General features: G+C 42.3%; 1 protein-coding gene across 4 annotated transcripts in view; it reads right to left on the bottom strand.

The window, feature by feature from the left end:
- Positions 1-12,395, bottom strand: part of LOC149310741 (uncharacterized) — a 76,802-nt gene that overhangs the window by 11,890 nt on the left and 52,517 nt on the right. Inside the window, exons 22-30 of one of the 4 annotated variants that reach the window (XM_089529639.1) lie at positions 11,559-11,966; positions 10,690-10,809; positions 6,737-8,515; positions 5,762-5,842; positions 3,840-3,926; positions 2,841-2,932; positions 2,236-2,321; positions 1,440-1,506; positions 313-464 (exon numbers count right to left, since the gene is read on the bottom strand). In XM_089529639.1, coding sequence (XP_089385765.1) covers positions 313-464; positions 1,440-1,506; positions 2,236-2,321; positions 2,841-2,932; positions 3,840-3,926; positions 5,762-5,842; positions 6,737-8,515; positions 10,690-10,809; positions 11,559-11,966 — 2,872 coding nt within the window. Of the gene's footprint in view, positions 1-312; positions 465-1,439; positions 1,507-2,235; positions 2,322-2,840; positions 2,936-3,839; positions 3,927-5,761; positions 5,843-6,736; positions 8,516-10,689; positions 10,810-11,558; positions 11,967-12,395 lie in introns of all 4 variants that reach the window. The other 3 variants (XM_089529640.1, XM_089529641.1, XM_089529642.1) reach the window with 3 other exon arrangements.

Here is a 12,395-nt window from a genome sequence, read left to right on the forward strand (position 1 = left end):
GTGAACAAGACTGTGTGACTAACTGACTGGCTTTCAGTCTAGTCCAGCATGGCTCTTTATGTGCCCTTATATAGCCCTGCAACTTCTCAGTAATTTTAGGAGTCAGGTTGGATTAAGAGAGAAGAAGGCATGGGAACGGCTTTAGATAGTTACTTGTTGCATTCCCCTCTGCAACCACAATTTCAGAAGAATGGTGAATTCCACATGGATGGCACTTTAACTGAAGAGATGACAGGAGGACATTGCTGATAGAGATTGAGCAAGCATGATGAGGTAGGTACTAAGGAGAAGCTTTGAATTCTACAAACCCACCTGTCTGAGATGCTGCTATATCAAGGGGGTCTTCTTGAACGCCATAAGGCAACTGCATCCTGACCCTTGACTTCAAAATGGCTTCTTGGTTCTTGGTTGCAAGGGGCTGATGAAGGCCCAGGAAGTGAGAAACACTTTGGCCAGGAATCACACTGGAAAGAATGACAGCAATAGAAACAGAGTTGGTGCAAATCCCCACTTGCAAAAAGCTGTACTGCCAAGATGATGTGAGATTTACTGGTAGTCCTAGCATGTCTCCTCCACAAACCTTCTTATTCAGAGCCCTGCATAGAGAACTTGATCAACCAGTGCAACAATGCAGAACAGGCCACACATAGCTTGCAGGATTTCTTATCAGACCAGCCAGCTTCATCTGAGAGATGTTACTTAAGCCTGTGAAGCTGTTGCATGGAGCTGAATTCTGCTTTGCTGCTGCAATACCTGTTGTACTGGGGCTTATTCCAGACATGAAGACATGCAGAGAACTGAACTGTACACCTGGTTAAAAAATGATCAAATTGATAAGAATTAAAGTGGTTCTGCCCACTTTGCCTTGGCCTCCACACCAATGTGTGTGGAAATGTGTCGAAATGTGGCCCCTGAACAGAAAAAGGTTTCCCATCCTGCACTGATGTTTTTGTTTACAGCTGGGAAAAAAAATCAACAATTGCATATTAATGGAATGTGACTGTGATGATGGCGGGGTGGGTGGGTGAGGGAGTGACCATCACTATTAGGGCAAAGGCTAGAGAGAGGCATGCAAAAAAGCAAAGAACAATTACATCCAAATAGAGCAAATAGTGGCTTTAACACATAAATGTTTTGATTCACTTCCAAATGTTAAGACTTCTTTTAAAACAAAATTAAGAGAAAACAGCACACACTAATTTCCATCCAAAAATTTGAATGCCTAACTAACTTGTCCTCCTTAGTTTTGAATTTAGACAGAAAGTTCCAGAACATGTTTTTTTTAAATCTACAATAGTTGGCAAAATGGCACTGGATGACTTACATGACTTATCTAGTTGGTAATCTTAAGTGGCACTGAGAATCTCAATGGGCCCAGAAACCTGCAGTCCTGCTCCTAGAAAATCCATCTGTAAAGAAGCTTTGCTTGTTGTACTTACCTAACTGCAGATGTTTTTTCTTGAGCAGTCTGGGAAGCTGAATGGAAATAATCCATGTCATGTAAACCTTGGAACATAGCAAAGCCGCAATTGAGAAGTGGGTTTTTAAAAGCATGCACAAAGTGCTTTTAATGTATGAACTGCTCTCCACCCAAATAAATCTATGACCCTTCTCAGCAACACAACCAGGTTGGCTGCCAGCTACATCTTCACAACAGGATGCTACACCTGCTCTAAATAGCATATTTGAATAATAAGTGTATTACTATTTAGATACCTTTTCGATACATTCTACTTTAAATTGATGTATATAACTAAAAACATAATCTTTAAAGAGGTTCATTATTACCCACAGTTTTACATGTAACCAGTAGGCAAGCATTTGGCAGAAACATGTTGCCCAGGCTAGAAACTATTATTACTATCCGGTGCATTCCTGTTATCTCAGGGGTGAAGAATGGCTGTCTTTCCATATGCTGAAGGAATACAGCCCTCATCTACTTTGGTCAACACAGCCAATGGTGAGAGGAAAGGCCTGAAATCTTATTCCATCTGGAGAGAGAGAGATGTCTACATCCCTGTTTTATTAGAAAGATTATTCCCCCCCCCCTTTTTTTTTACACCAGATTTGACTGAATTGTACAGGGACATGTTGTGGGGAAAATATAAAAAAGTTACAATTTGGCCACATGGAGACCTCTAGATGATTTATGTTTCTGATTGACAGTCATCTCTCCCTTCCATGGGTCTACCAATGACCTCTGTAGTTTCCTACTTAACAGTATTTCAGACTTACCTGAGTTCTTCTGCAATTTTATAACCCACTCTTTCACAAGTGGCTCAGTTGGAGCTCTGAGGAGGTACTTGGAGCCATCTTTCATCCTACAGGAATACCAAAGGAAATCAACAAAAAGTGATTTGATGGAGTACTGGAGATACTGGATAGAGCTAATTTCAAAAGCCCATCAATCTTAGAGCTAGAGGGTGGAATTTTCCAAAAATTTAGCATCACAAGCTATGTTTTGATGGCTGGTATTTCACTAATGGCAACTGGCAGATTCTGAGTCAATGGATCTGAATCCATCCTGGGATTTAATTTGAAACCAAGGGCCCCTATTTTGGGAATAGGGTTAAACACTTTGGATAGCTTCTTTAACGTTCAGACTTAACATCCAGAGCAAATTCAGTGCTCTACTGTCACAGAAGCCATGAGCCATCCTGCACTGCATTAAGTCTCTTCACTGTAGACCCAACATGTTAGTTATCCATGCCCTGTAGTAGTAATAGGAGGAGGAAGAGGAGGAGAAGAGAGTTCTTACTAGCATGTGTTAGTGTTTTAAAGAATTCAGAGCTTTATGAATCCATTAACTTGTTTATGAATGGAAAACTGAGGCTACTCACTGCAATGTGAAACAGTTGTTCTTTTTGGTATATTCTTTGTTGAGAGTGCAAACAGCTCCAGATACGTTTAGTGGGAAGGCCACTGCAGAGCTCTGCTGTGCAAAGAGAAGCAAATCATGTAGTTTCTGGAATGTGAAAGCTACTTGACAGCATAGAATAATATTTCCATATGAACAAGGGTGTCTCTGACCTGGAACAATGGAATAATGCTGAAAGTAGAAGCAATCTTGGCACAAGCTCTCCCCCCCCCCCCCAAAAAAAAAAAAGGAAAAAGAAAAGAAAAAGACTGGCTACCCAAGATGTGACTATTAAGGTCTGAAAATGTGAATGTTCAGATGACTAAATGGTACAGTCTGAAACATGGAATGTCTTGAGCTTATTGAGATTAATTTAATCAGATATAATGTTGAGGGCAATGCTTTCTCACGGGTAGAGCTCATACTCTGTCAGAAGTTGAAAAAAGTTACTCTTTGTTTTGCAGTTTCCAAAATTCTCCAGCCAGCAGGACCAAGCTGGTTGTGAGGATTCTGACATTATAGTCCCAAAAAACTTTTCCCAGTTTCTGAGCTTTAGAATATATCCTTGCTCTCTCTTGAGGGGGCATTATCATTCAGGAATCATGGTGAACTATACTGAGCTTAGCTCCTCACCTTTTCCCAATCTTTCCCCTACAGAAGAGTTTTTCCTCTGTAGATGCTCTGAGGCAGTTTAATTGCTTTTAAGATTTGCAACTTATGGCTAGACATGTTTTATAAACACAATTGTATAAATTCTGTTAAAAATCAATTCATGAATAACATTTTCAAGTGTACACACTCAGTGATCCTATGCAGGAGAGATGAAGTTATAAAACCGATGAAAGTTTGAATTTGAGCAGAATCAAAAAGAGCATGGGAGAGGAGTAGTAAAGAGAACAGTAAGCTTCTGGCAAAGGCCATCCTACACTATCACTCTTCCCTTACTCCTCTTCCCTTTTGATATTTAATTGGCTACCGTTACCTTGAGGGTATCTTTCTTGTCTTGGTAGAAACACAATGTTTGTCTCATCAGCACTGTATGGAATGAGTTCCAGGAACGACAATTTGCCTAGGAAAACAGAAGTAAACAGTCAGATCCTGAGAAAACCTTGGAAATCTTACCTTTTTAAGGCATAGTTCCTAGAATCCCCCATCCACCATACATAATAGTGGGAGAGTATTGGGAGCTGTACTTTAGAAATAGTAACTTTTCCAAGCTCTGATCTGGAATACATGAGATTTAAAGTTGATTCACAAGTTTCCCTGTTGGGAAATTTAAAGTTAATTCACAAGTTTCCCTGTTGGCTAAGTTACATGTGTATGAAGTCCTCCATCTACCTGTACTTGCCTCTGGAAGACAAGCCAGTGCTTTACACTGGAGGCCTATACAGGCAAGCATCATCTAAGATAACCTCTAGGTCTTCAGAACATGGGGACATGACCATTAGTGCAGAGCAAAAGACAACATTTACTTTCTTCGCCTGCTGAGTAAATTGCTCCTCTGCTCATCCAAGAAGGACTCTTCACAATGAGTTCCAACCCCTCATTCTTTGTACAGCAATATATTTATCATCTCATAGTACTATACAAACATAGATGGCTCCTTCCAGCCAGCAGCTCTGCACACCTCATCTAATAGAGTGCTTAAAGTGTAAGCCTTTATTGTGGCCATTTCTCTAGTTGAATGTAAGTCTTAACTTTTGTGTTTTACATACATCTAAAGTATGTTGTTGTTTTTCAAGATGAGATGGTTTGGAACAGAACGTACACAGATGCAGCACTCAAGACATATCAGAAGTGATAAAATACTAGATTTTTGGTTAAAAGATTGGATCTAGAATTAGCATGAGTTTTTCCTCTGAAAAGTGATACAACTTCTCATTCACTGATATTGTCACCAATTCTAAACCCCTGCAAGCAGATGTTATTGCCACTGGAAACACCTACTTTCTTTCCAGCTTCTTCAGACTTAAAACTGTGCTGTACCTGACAATGGGGTGAAACAGATGGGCAGGAAAAAGTGGCTTAAAGCTGCCTTTTCTGAAGCCACATTGAAACCCCACCAACCACACCGCCGGCTCCCAAGGCAGCTAGAGTGCTCATGTCATTCATGACCACATGATATGGTTTCAAGCCAGGAAGAAGCAGAAAAAAACTGCTTCTTTTTGAAATGGTTTTTCTCTGCCTAAGGCGCCTAGAGGGCACTTTCCTGCTGGCTTCAAGGCATGGGTCATCTAAACGCCACACCTTCAAGTCACCCTGAAAGCACCTCCTTTTGCCTGTCTGTTTAGCCCCATTGTCTCCTTTATGTGTAACAGATACTAGGAGGTCTAAGGTAAGAATAAAATATATGGTGTTTTGTCAGCTGGGAAAGCTTGCGGGTACTTTGTCAGCTGTAATTAGCTGCCTTGGGTCCCAAGCCAGGAGAAAGGCAGCAAGCCAGCAAGCCAGTCAGCCAGCAAGCAAGCAAATAAATAAATAAATAAATAAATGGCACCTTGTGATGATTTAGATGTAGCTAAGGCTTGGTATTATGTGAATAAGTAGTGAGAAAGCTTTGGCTTTTGTGCTCCCCCTTTCCATTTGTATGGCAATTTTCACCTCCATTCCTTGTTTGAAACAAATCACAGTTTGTCATTTAGTTGGCAAACTATAATTTGTATTTGTTCGACAAACCCCAGACTAGATCCCTGTTTGTAAATCTTAATCCCATCACTGACAAGCAGACACACATGCAATATCCCTTGTTATGTGCTAATAATGTGCTATTGGAAAATGCAGGTGAGGTTGTGGCATGTTACTAGCAACCATCATCCCATACAAGGAATGTCATATCACAGCATATCAGTACAAAGGAAAAGAGATTATCTCCCCCACCATAATGCTGTGAAGATCTGACAATACCTTTTTGCCTCCTGCCTGCAACAAGTGCTTCCTTTCCAGAGTCCCTTCCATCATCTGAAGTTCTAGTTTACTGGGAAGCTGCTGGAAAGTCAAATACAATATTGAAAAAAACCAAGACGCATGTCCTCGAGCAACAGAATTTGAATTACTAAGGCAATTTAGGATCACATTCCCCAAAACTGAGCAAATAAAAAGTGATATGCTACCACTAATCAAAATTTCCTTTCAGCTGCCCCAAGCCAATGTATATGCATTTCTTTCACTGTGACAAATTAGTGTACCTGATGCTTGAACAAAATGTGCAAACAGCTTATTCTGACAAGCTTGCTGTTGACAACAAATACTTCCTTACTATTAGTTATGAGTCAAAGTTTTGAAGTAAGACACCCCCAGTCTGACATCCACTACCTTCATGGAAAAGCAAATATTATAGAGTCATCACAGAAAACCAATCTGGTAATTTTTTTTTAATAAACGTTGATTCCCCCATCCCTTCCCTTGTCAATTCAGAAGCCATGCTGTTGGCCTTGGAAGAAGGAAATGGAAGCATATATGGCTCTTCAAAAGCTCAGCTACAGCTGTCATCATCCCTGACCATTAACTATGTTGGCTATGGATTATGGAAGCGGAAGCCCAGCAACATCTGAAGTACTTCTGGTTCCTATCCCTGCTCTTATTTTAAATTGTGGGTATAGGCTAGCAGCAGATTTGCAATTTGGGTGGCAACTTGAATGTCTCGGGTAGTTCCATTTGTCCATAGTCTTTGGGAATATATGGGGAAAAGCAGTCAAAATTTGCCTTTCAAGCAGAGAATCCTGTTAAAACAGAGCTAGGGAGCTACTTTATGGACTATAGAACATGGACTATAGACATGACCAGGAGCATGCTGGGTCTGGGATACTGAGAGTTGTAGTCAAAAAGCAACTTTCCCAAACTCTGTGCCTCCTCCCCTCCTTGACAATCAATGATTCTGACCTTTCCAACAAATCTGTCCTCTTCTTGGAATTTCTGCTGCTTTAGAAGGCACATGCTTTGTAGAGATCCCATGGGCGAAGCCTTTGCCCTCTCAGGTTGCTCCTGGAAAGAAGATATGGATGCCCAGTCATGCTGGCTTGGGCTGTTTTTCCTGTTGGTCCCTCTCTCTCCTTCCAAGCTTTGAAGCATTTGGGCAGGGGTGGGAAGCCTGAACTTGGCTATCAACACATTGTCTGCTGATGTTAGTATGACTTTCTCACCAGAATTGTCTGGGCTTTGGATCTTATCTGCTTTCTCCCCTGCAATGCTGTGGGTTCCTGTGCTTCTCTTGTCCTTCTCCACATTACTCCATATAGCTTGCAGCTCCTCTTCTTCCTCTTCAAACAACTCATGAGCAGGGTGACACATCTCTGGCACAACTTGTGACTTTGGCCCTTCAGCCACATTTCCTCTGGAAGTCAGGATTGGAGGACCTGACTCTGAGGATGCTTCCTGGGGGTCTAGTTCAAGCACAGACATCTTGGGTGGCGATCTGACAACACAGGGTAATAACGAGGGAGTAATTCTTACAAAGCTTTCCACAGGGCTCTGGGTGATTTTCTTCCCTGGTGTCTCATTTGCTAAAGCGTCCTTCACTTGGGTGGTGTAGGACGTAGCATCAGCATTGTTTGTATGCTTAGTAGGGGATGGCTTCAGCCTCACCCTGGATGACTCTCTAATTTGGGCCTTTTGCTCAGTTGGATCTTTTGCCTCCACCTCACTGGAGCTACCAGTTGTACTCAGTGATGCCGCAAGCTTGTCCCACTCCCAGCCTATCTGTTCATGCAGTACACTGATACGGGAGAGCCGGTTCTGTTTGAAATCCAGAAAGTCATCACCAGAGCTGCTCTGACTCTTGGGACTCTGTCTGTCTTCTTCACAAGGAGCAACAATGTAAGCCTTCTGCTTGCTGTAGCTTGGACTGACGCTTACCTCTTCAAACCATGTACTACCCTTGTCCTTACTGTGAACATCCCCAGCCCTGATAATGCTTTTGTGTATTCCTAGCTGCCCTTCTGTTCCTCTTTTTTGCAAGGGAGTGCTTTTCTCCTGGACTTTTGCCCTATCTGAGCTTCCATGAGCCACCTGACAGCCATGACTATCACTCTTCCTTTCTGCTAATCCATCTTTGATCACCTTGATGGTTTCATGGACATTTCTGAGGACAGTGGGATCCTTGGGGAGCTGCAGGCTCAGGACAGAACCCAGGGAAAGATGCTGGCATGTGCCTATCTTCTCTGTTGGTACCTGGGAGCTGATGAGACCTCTGTTTTGTCCCAAGAGAAGGCGTCCTCCAGCTGTTTCTCCAGCTGAGTTACACTCAATGTCAATAGCCTGTGCCAGTGGGTTCCTCATATAGTCTGTCATATCTCCAAGGTTTGTTGGAGTCCATAAACGTTGTGCCTTCCTGCTGTTCTTTGGGGGCCAAGTGCTACTGGTGTTATGCCTCTTTTCTTGAACAAGCTGAAGATCCTTTAGTTCTGTCCCCATGATCCCCTGCAAGGTGAGCAGGTGGGCATCCCCTGCTGGTTTCCTTTTGCCTTTTCTCTTCAGACTTTGCAAAAGGCAGCTGGAGCTGGCTTTGGGCACGGTTTGAGAGGCTGCGGTGCTCCACCCTGGACTGGGAAGTGGGAGAGAATAGGTTCGAGGGGGCATCTGCTTTATAGTTGGTGGCCTGGAGACTGAGCTTCCATGGGCTGCATCTCCATCTTTCTCTTTCATCTGCAAATAGGTGCTCACCTGTAGAGAGGGGGAAGCCACAGTAAAAAACACTCTCCCAAGGGTTCTGAAGCATTATTTTTTGGACCATTGCTCCTATACTCTCCAAGCCAACATGGCCACTGGCTAGGGGGATTCTGGAAACTGTAGCCCAACAAAGTAACTTTCCAAACTCTTTTCTTCTAACCTCAAGACCATGGGAGCCCAAACTACCCTGTTCTGGGTGGTATAGCAGGAAACTTGGGAGTCACACAGTTCTTGTTTAATGGACATGCACTGATACATGCTTTTTTTCTTGCTCAGTGTTTGCTCACACATCAGAGAAGGCCTCCTTCATGCTTCATTGCAGCAACCATGGAGGACAATCCACAACAAGTTTGAGGATATAAGGATCACTTTAAATTTGTGGAGAGGCTACCCCAAGTCTGGTTTACCACAGTCATATTTTAGGAGTCTGGGATGACCTAGCTCTGCCAAAATCTGCTATCTTGAAGGGAGCACAAGGACAGTACTGCTAAGTACATCTTACACTACTTCAACGTTGACAATATAGCTTGAAAAGGAGGCTATAGAATCTTGAATGTAATGTTTTAGTGGATGCTGCAGAGCCCAGCAGAATGGGAAGTGCTGTGATGGTACAATACAGTACAATACAGACCATTCCTTAGGGCCCATTGAGATATGCCTAAATAGTGGGGTGGATACTGCATGTCTCGATGTTCCATCATGTTTAAAAGCAAAGCTTACCTCTACCCAGATAGCCAGCATGCCAGGAAGGAAACTCAGCTAGGATAACACACTGCACCAGGTGCTACTGCACACTTTCATAATCAGATCTCAGTATAATGGGGATCACTTTTCTGCAACAGCTGCAGAGGAAGCTTATATGTTTAACCCCATTAATGTTACATTGCCAGAGGGTTGAGAATGCATTGCCTTCATGAGTGGCAGATGGCTTTCTAGATGAATTTCACCTTATCCTCAGGAGCCCTCTTCTCTCCTATTCATAAGCTCTGCAGCTGCTTTAGTTTCTAACCGCGTGCTCCAACACTTCCCCAGAGGCTTGTTTTGGAGAGGTGGCTCTGGAGCATGACTCAGCCACCAATGTCCCAGCTCTAACAGTTGCAGCTCACAGAACTCCCAAGCCTTTCCCCTCAAGCCTTTTGCTCCAATATTCAATTGTCTTTTCTATGCCCTTTTAAAATCACACGAGTTAATGTAAGAGCCTCAGCAAACAGGTGTACAGTGGGCCCTTTGTATCTGATAGAGTTTTGTTCCAAGACTCCCCATGGATACCAAAATCCATGAATGCTCAAACACCATTAAATAAATTGGCATAGTACAATGGTGTCTCTTATATAAAATAACCAAGTAAAGGTTTGCTTATTGGAATTTATATATTTTTTTGAATATTTTCAAACAGTGGCTGGTTGAATCCACGAATAAAAAATCCATGGATACAGAGGCTGACTGTATTACCCATCTCTCTATTCCCCATCTGTCATAGCTCCCAAAGTATTACCTTTTAGAAAGAAGCCCATGTAATCTATTTCCTCAAAGGAAACTAGTTAATCCTGTCTACAATCTAAATCAAAAAGGCAGAATACTTCAAGCTCATTTCAGTGTCAAATCCTGTATCTCTTTTGTGATGAGGTCAGAATTACTGTGTAAGATAAAACTGCTCTATATTCCACTTGACTGGTTGTGGGTTAAAGACCAGGTTTATCACTTTGGATAGGCAACACTGGCCCTGTGTTTTTAATAGTTGTGTGGAATAGGGAGTTTCCAAAGATGTGGCTTCTCTCAGAATAGAAATACTATGACAGGACCAACAGGCTGAAATTCTTTTATCTGTTTTAATAATAGAGGCATAGGATCATCATTTGAATCTTGCAAATGGCAACCCTTTAAAAAATTCACAAAATATTCAAAATATTAAAGAAGGTATTTTCTTTGGACAGCTCCTCAGGAGTTCAGGCACAAGCTGCAATGCACATCTAACTCATTCATGCTCTCCAACTCGGCAGTCATAGAGGTGAGATAAAAACATTTTCCAGTCTTCCAAAACCTGGGGAACTGATTGTGCTGTGGAACTTCTTTTGGAGTGAGGCTGTGATAAATTAGTCAAGGGTTCCTTGCATCATGCGGCCAATCCATCTAGCATGCACTTCACTCCACCCCTGCAGCAAGTTTACCTCTTCTGCATGCTGGTGCAGTAGCCTTTTCTTTCTCTTTAAACTACCCAAAGTGTTTTCTAAAAATCCCTGACAACGTTTCCAAAACGTTTTACAGGTTGAGGGTTTAGTTTCAGGGAGCTGGATTTCAGGAGAGAAAAAAACAAAAGAAAAATGTAAGGGAGGAGGAAAAGGATGGATGTAAAAAGGTGTCAGCACAAGGAACACTCTCTCAGCTTCAGAGGAAGGCAAGGACAGACCTATTTTGAACAAATCCTGCCAAGAAAAGCCTCTGATAGGGTCACCTTAGGGTTGCCATAAGATGGAAATGGCTTGAAGGTACACAGCAACAGCAAATCTGATATATAAAAAGGATGTGCCAGCTAGAAGTACGCACTGCAGCTTTTTACATAAAAAGCAACAAGATCTATTGATAAAGAGCATCCATGAGCATCCTACTGCCCAGCTGGCAACTACCAAACTTAAGTTCCACAATGGTCAATCTTAGTCAGGAAGTTTGGTACTCCACTAGTCACATCCAACTTCTGTCTGAGAATCTCTCCAATGAAAGGAAGTGACAGGTGAGCCTCCAGTTGTTGGAATGAAACTCCCATCATTTCTTGCCATCAGTTTTGCTGGCTACAACTGATATGTGTTTGATTGCAACAATATCTGGAGGAACACAAACCCAGCAGCTGTATAATAAATTCTTGCCTCCTATTCTGCTTCGGTAAGAGTGGATGACTTCTGGTTCTCCAGATGCTACTTAATTCCAATACTCATCAGCCTCAACCAGAATGGACTGATAATCAGATTAGGAATACAGATTCCATGTATTAGAATCACTAAACTGCTTTAATCTGACATGCCCAGAAAATACCTTACCTTACCTTATGCAAGGTCTCTTGTACCAATGATGGTGATACTCTAGACTGACTTCGTGGGGCTTCTTTCTCCCCCTTCTTCCCAATGCTCAAAATCAGGTTTACTGTGCCTCCCAAGCTGCCAGGGCCTGGTGGTGGTACTAGCAGCACTGGGGTCTCTGAAGGCTCTAGGATCAGAGTCTCCCTGAGAATGTCCAATTCAGGGTTTTCTGATTCTTCTAAGCTCTGTTTCTGCACTGGAAGGACATCTACAGTAGATAGGACTGCAGTGGATACAGAGGTCCTCTCTAGCTCATGGTCTTGTGATGCAGATCCATTCTTTAGTGAACCTAGCATGGGTGGAGATCTTTTAGCCACACACAAGCTCAGAGTATCATCTGCCCCAGGTACACTGGTTTCAGGAGCTACTTTAATCTGTGGGATAAAACAATACAGTGAATAATAGAGTTGCAGCAATAATAAATTCCTTCCTTGATTTTAGAATTCCCTTTTACTTCTTCTAGGCTGGGATCTCCTTCACCAAAGGAATGATTAACAACAATTGAAAATTTACCCTAGTCATATTAATGTGTATTTAGAGCAGCCACACTGTCAAAGTTGTTGCTTGATGATATAACTATTTTTTATGACATAACTATTAACTTTGCCACCCTTCTATATTGCCCCTCATCCTGTGCCTATAACAGCAACTTGCTCCACAGAAACCAGACAGATGAAGCTAAGGTAGTAGCCACTTAACCATGAGGGACTCAGAGATTATATTGGACCTCTTGACAGCTTCCAGTACGATCAGTCAAGGCAGCCTTTTGAGTCGCTTCTCTGAGATGGAACTTCAAAGTACTG

Source organism: Sceloporus occidentalis, unplaced genomic scaffold (assembly GCF_023333645.1).
Source record: "Sceloporus occidentalis isolate IW3139 unplaced genomic scaffold, rSceOcc1.0.p SCAF_6, whole genome shotgun sequence".
Classification (NCBI taxonomy): Eukaryota; Metazoa; Chordata; class Lepidosauria; order Squamata; family Phrynosomatidae; genus Sceloporus; species Sceloporus occidentalis.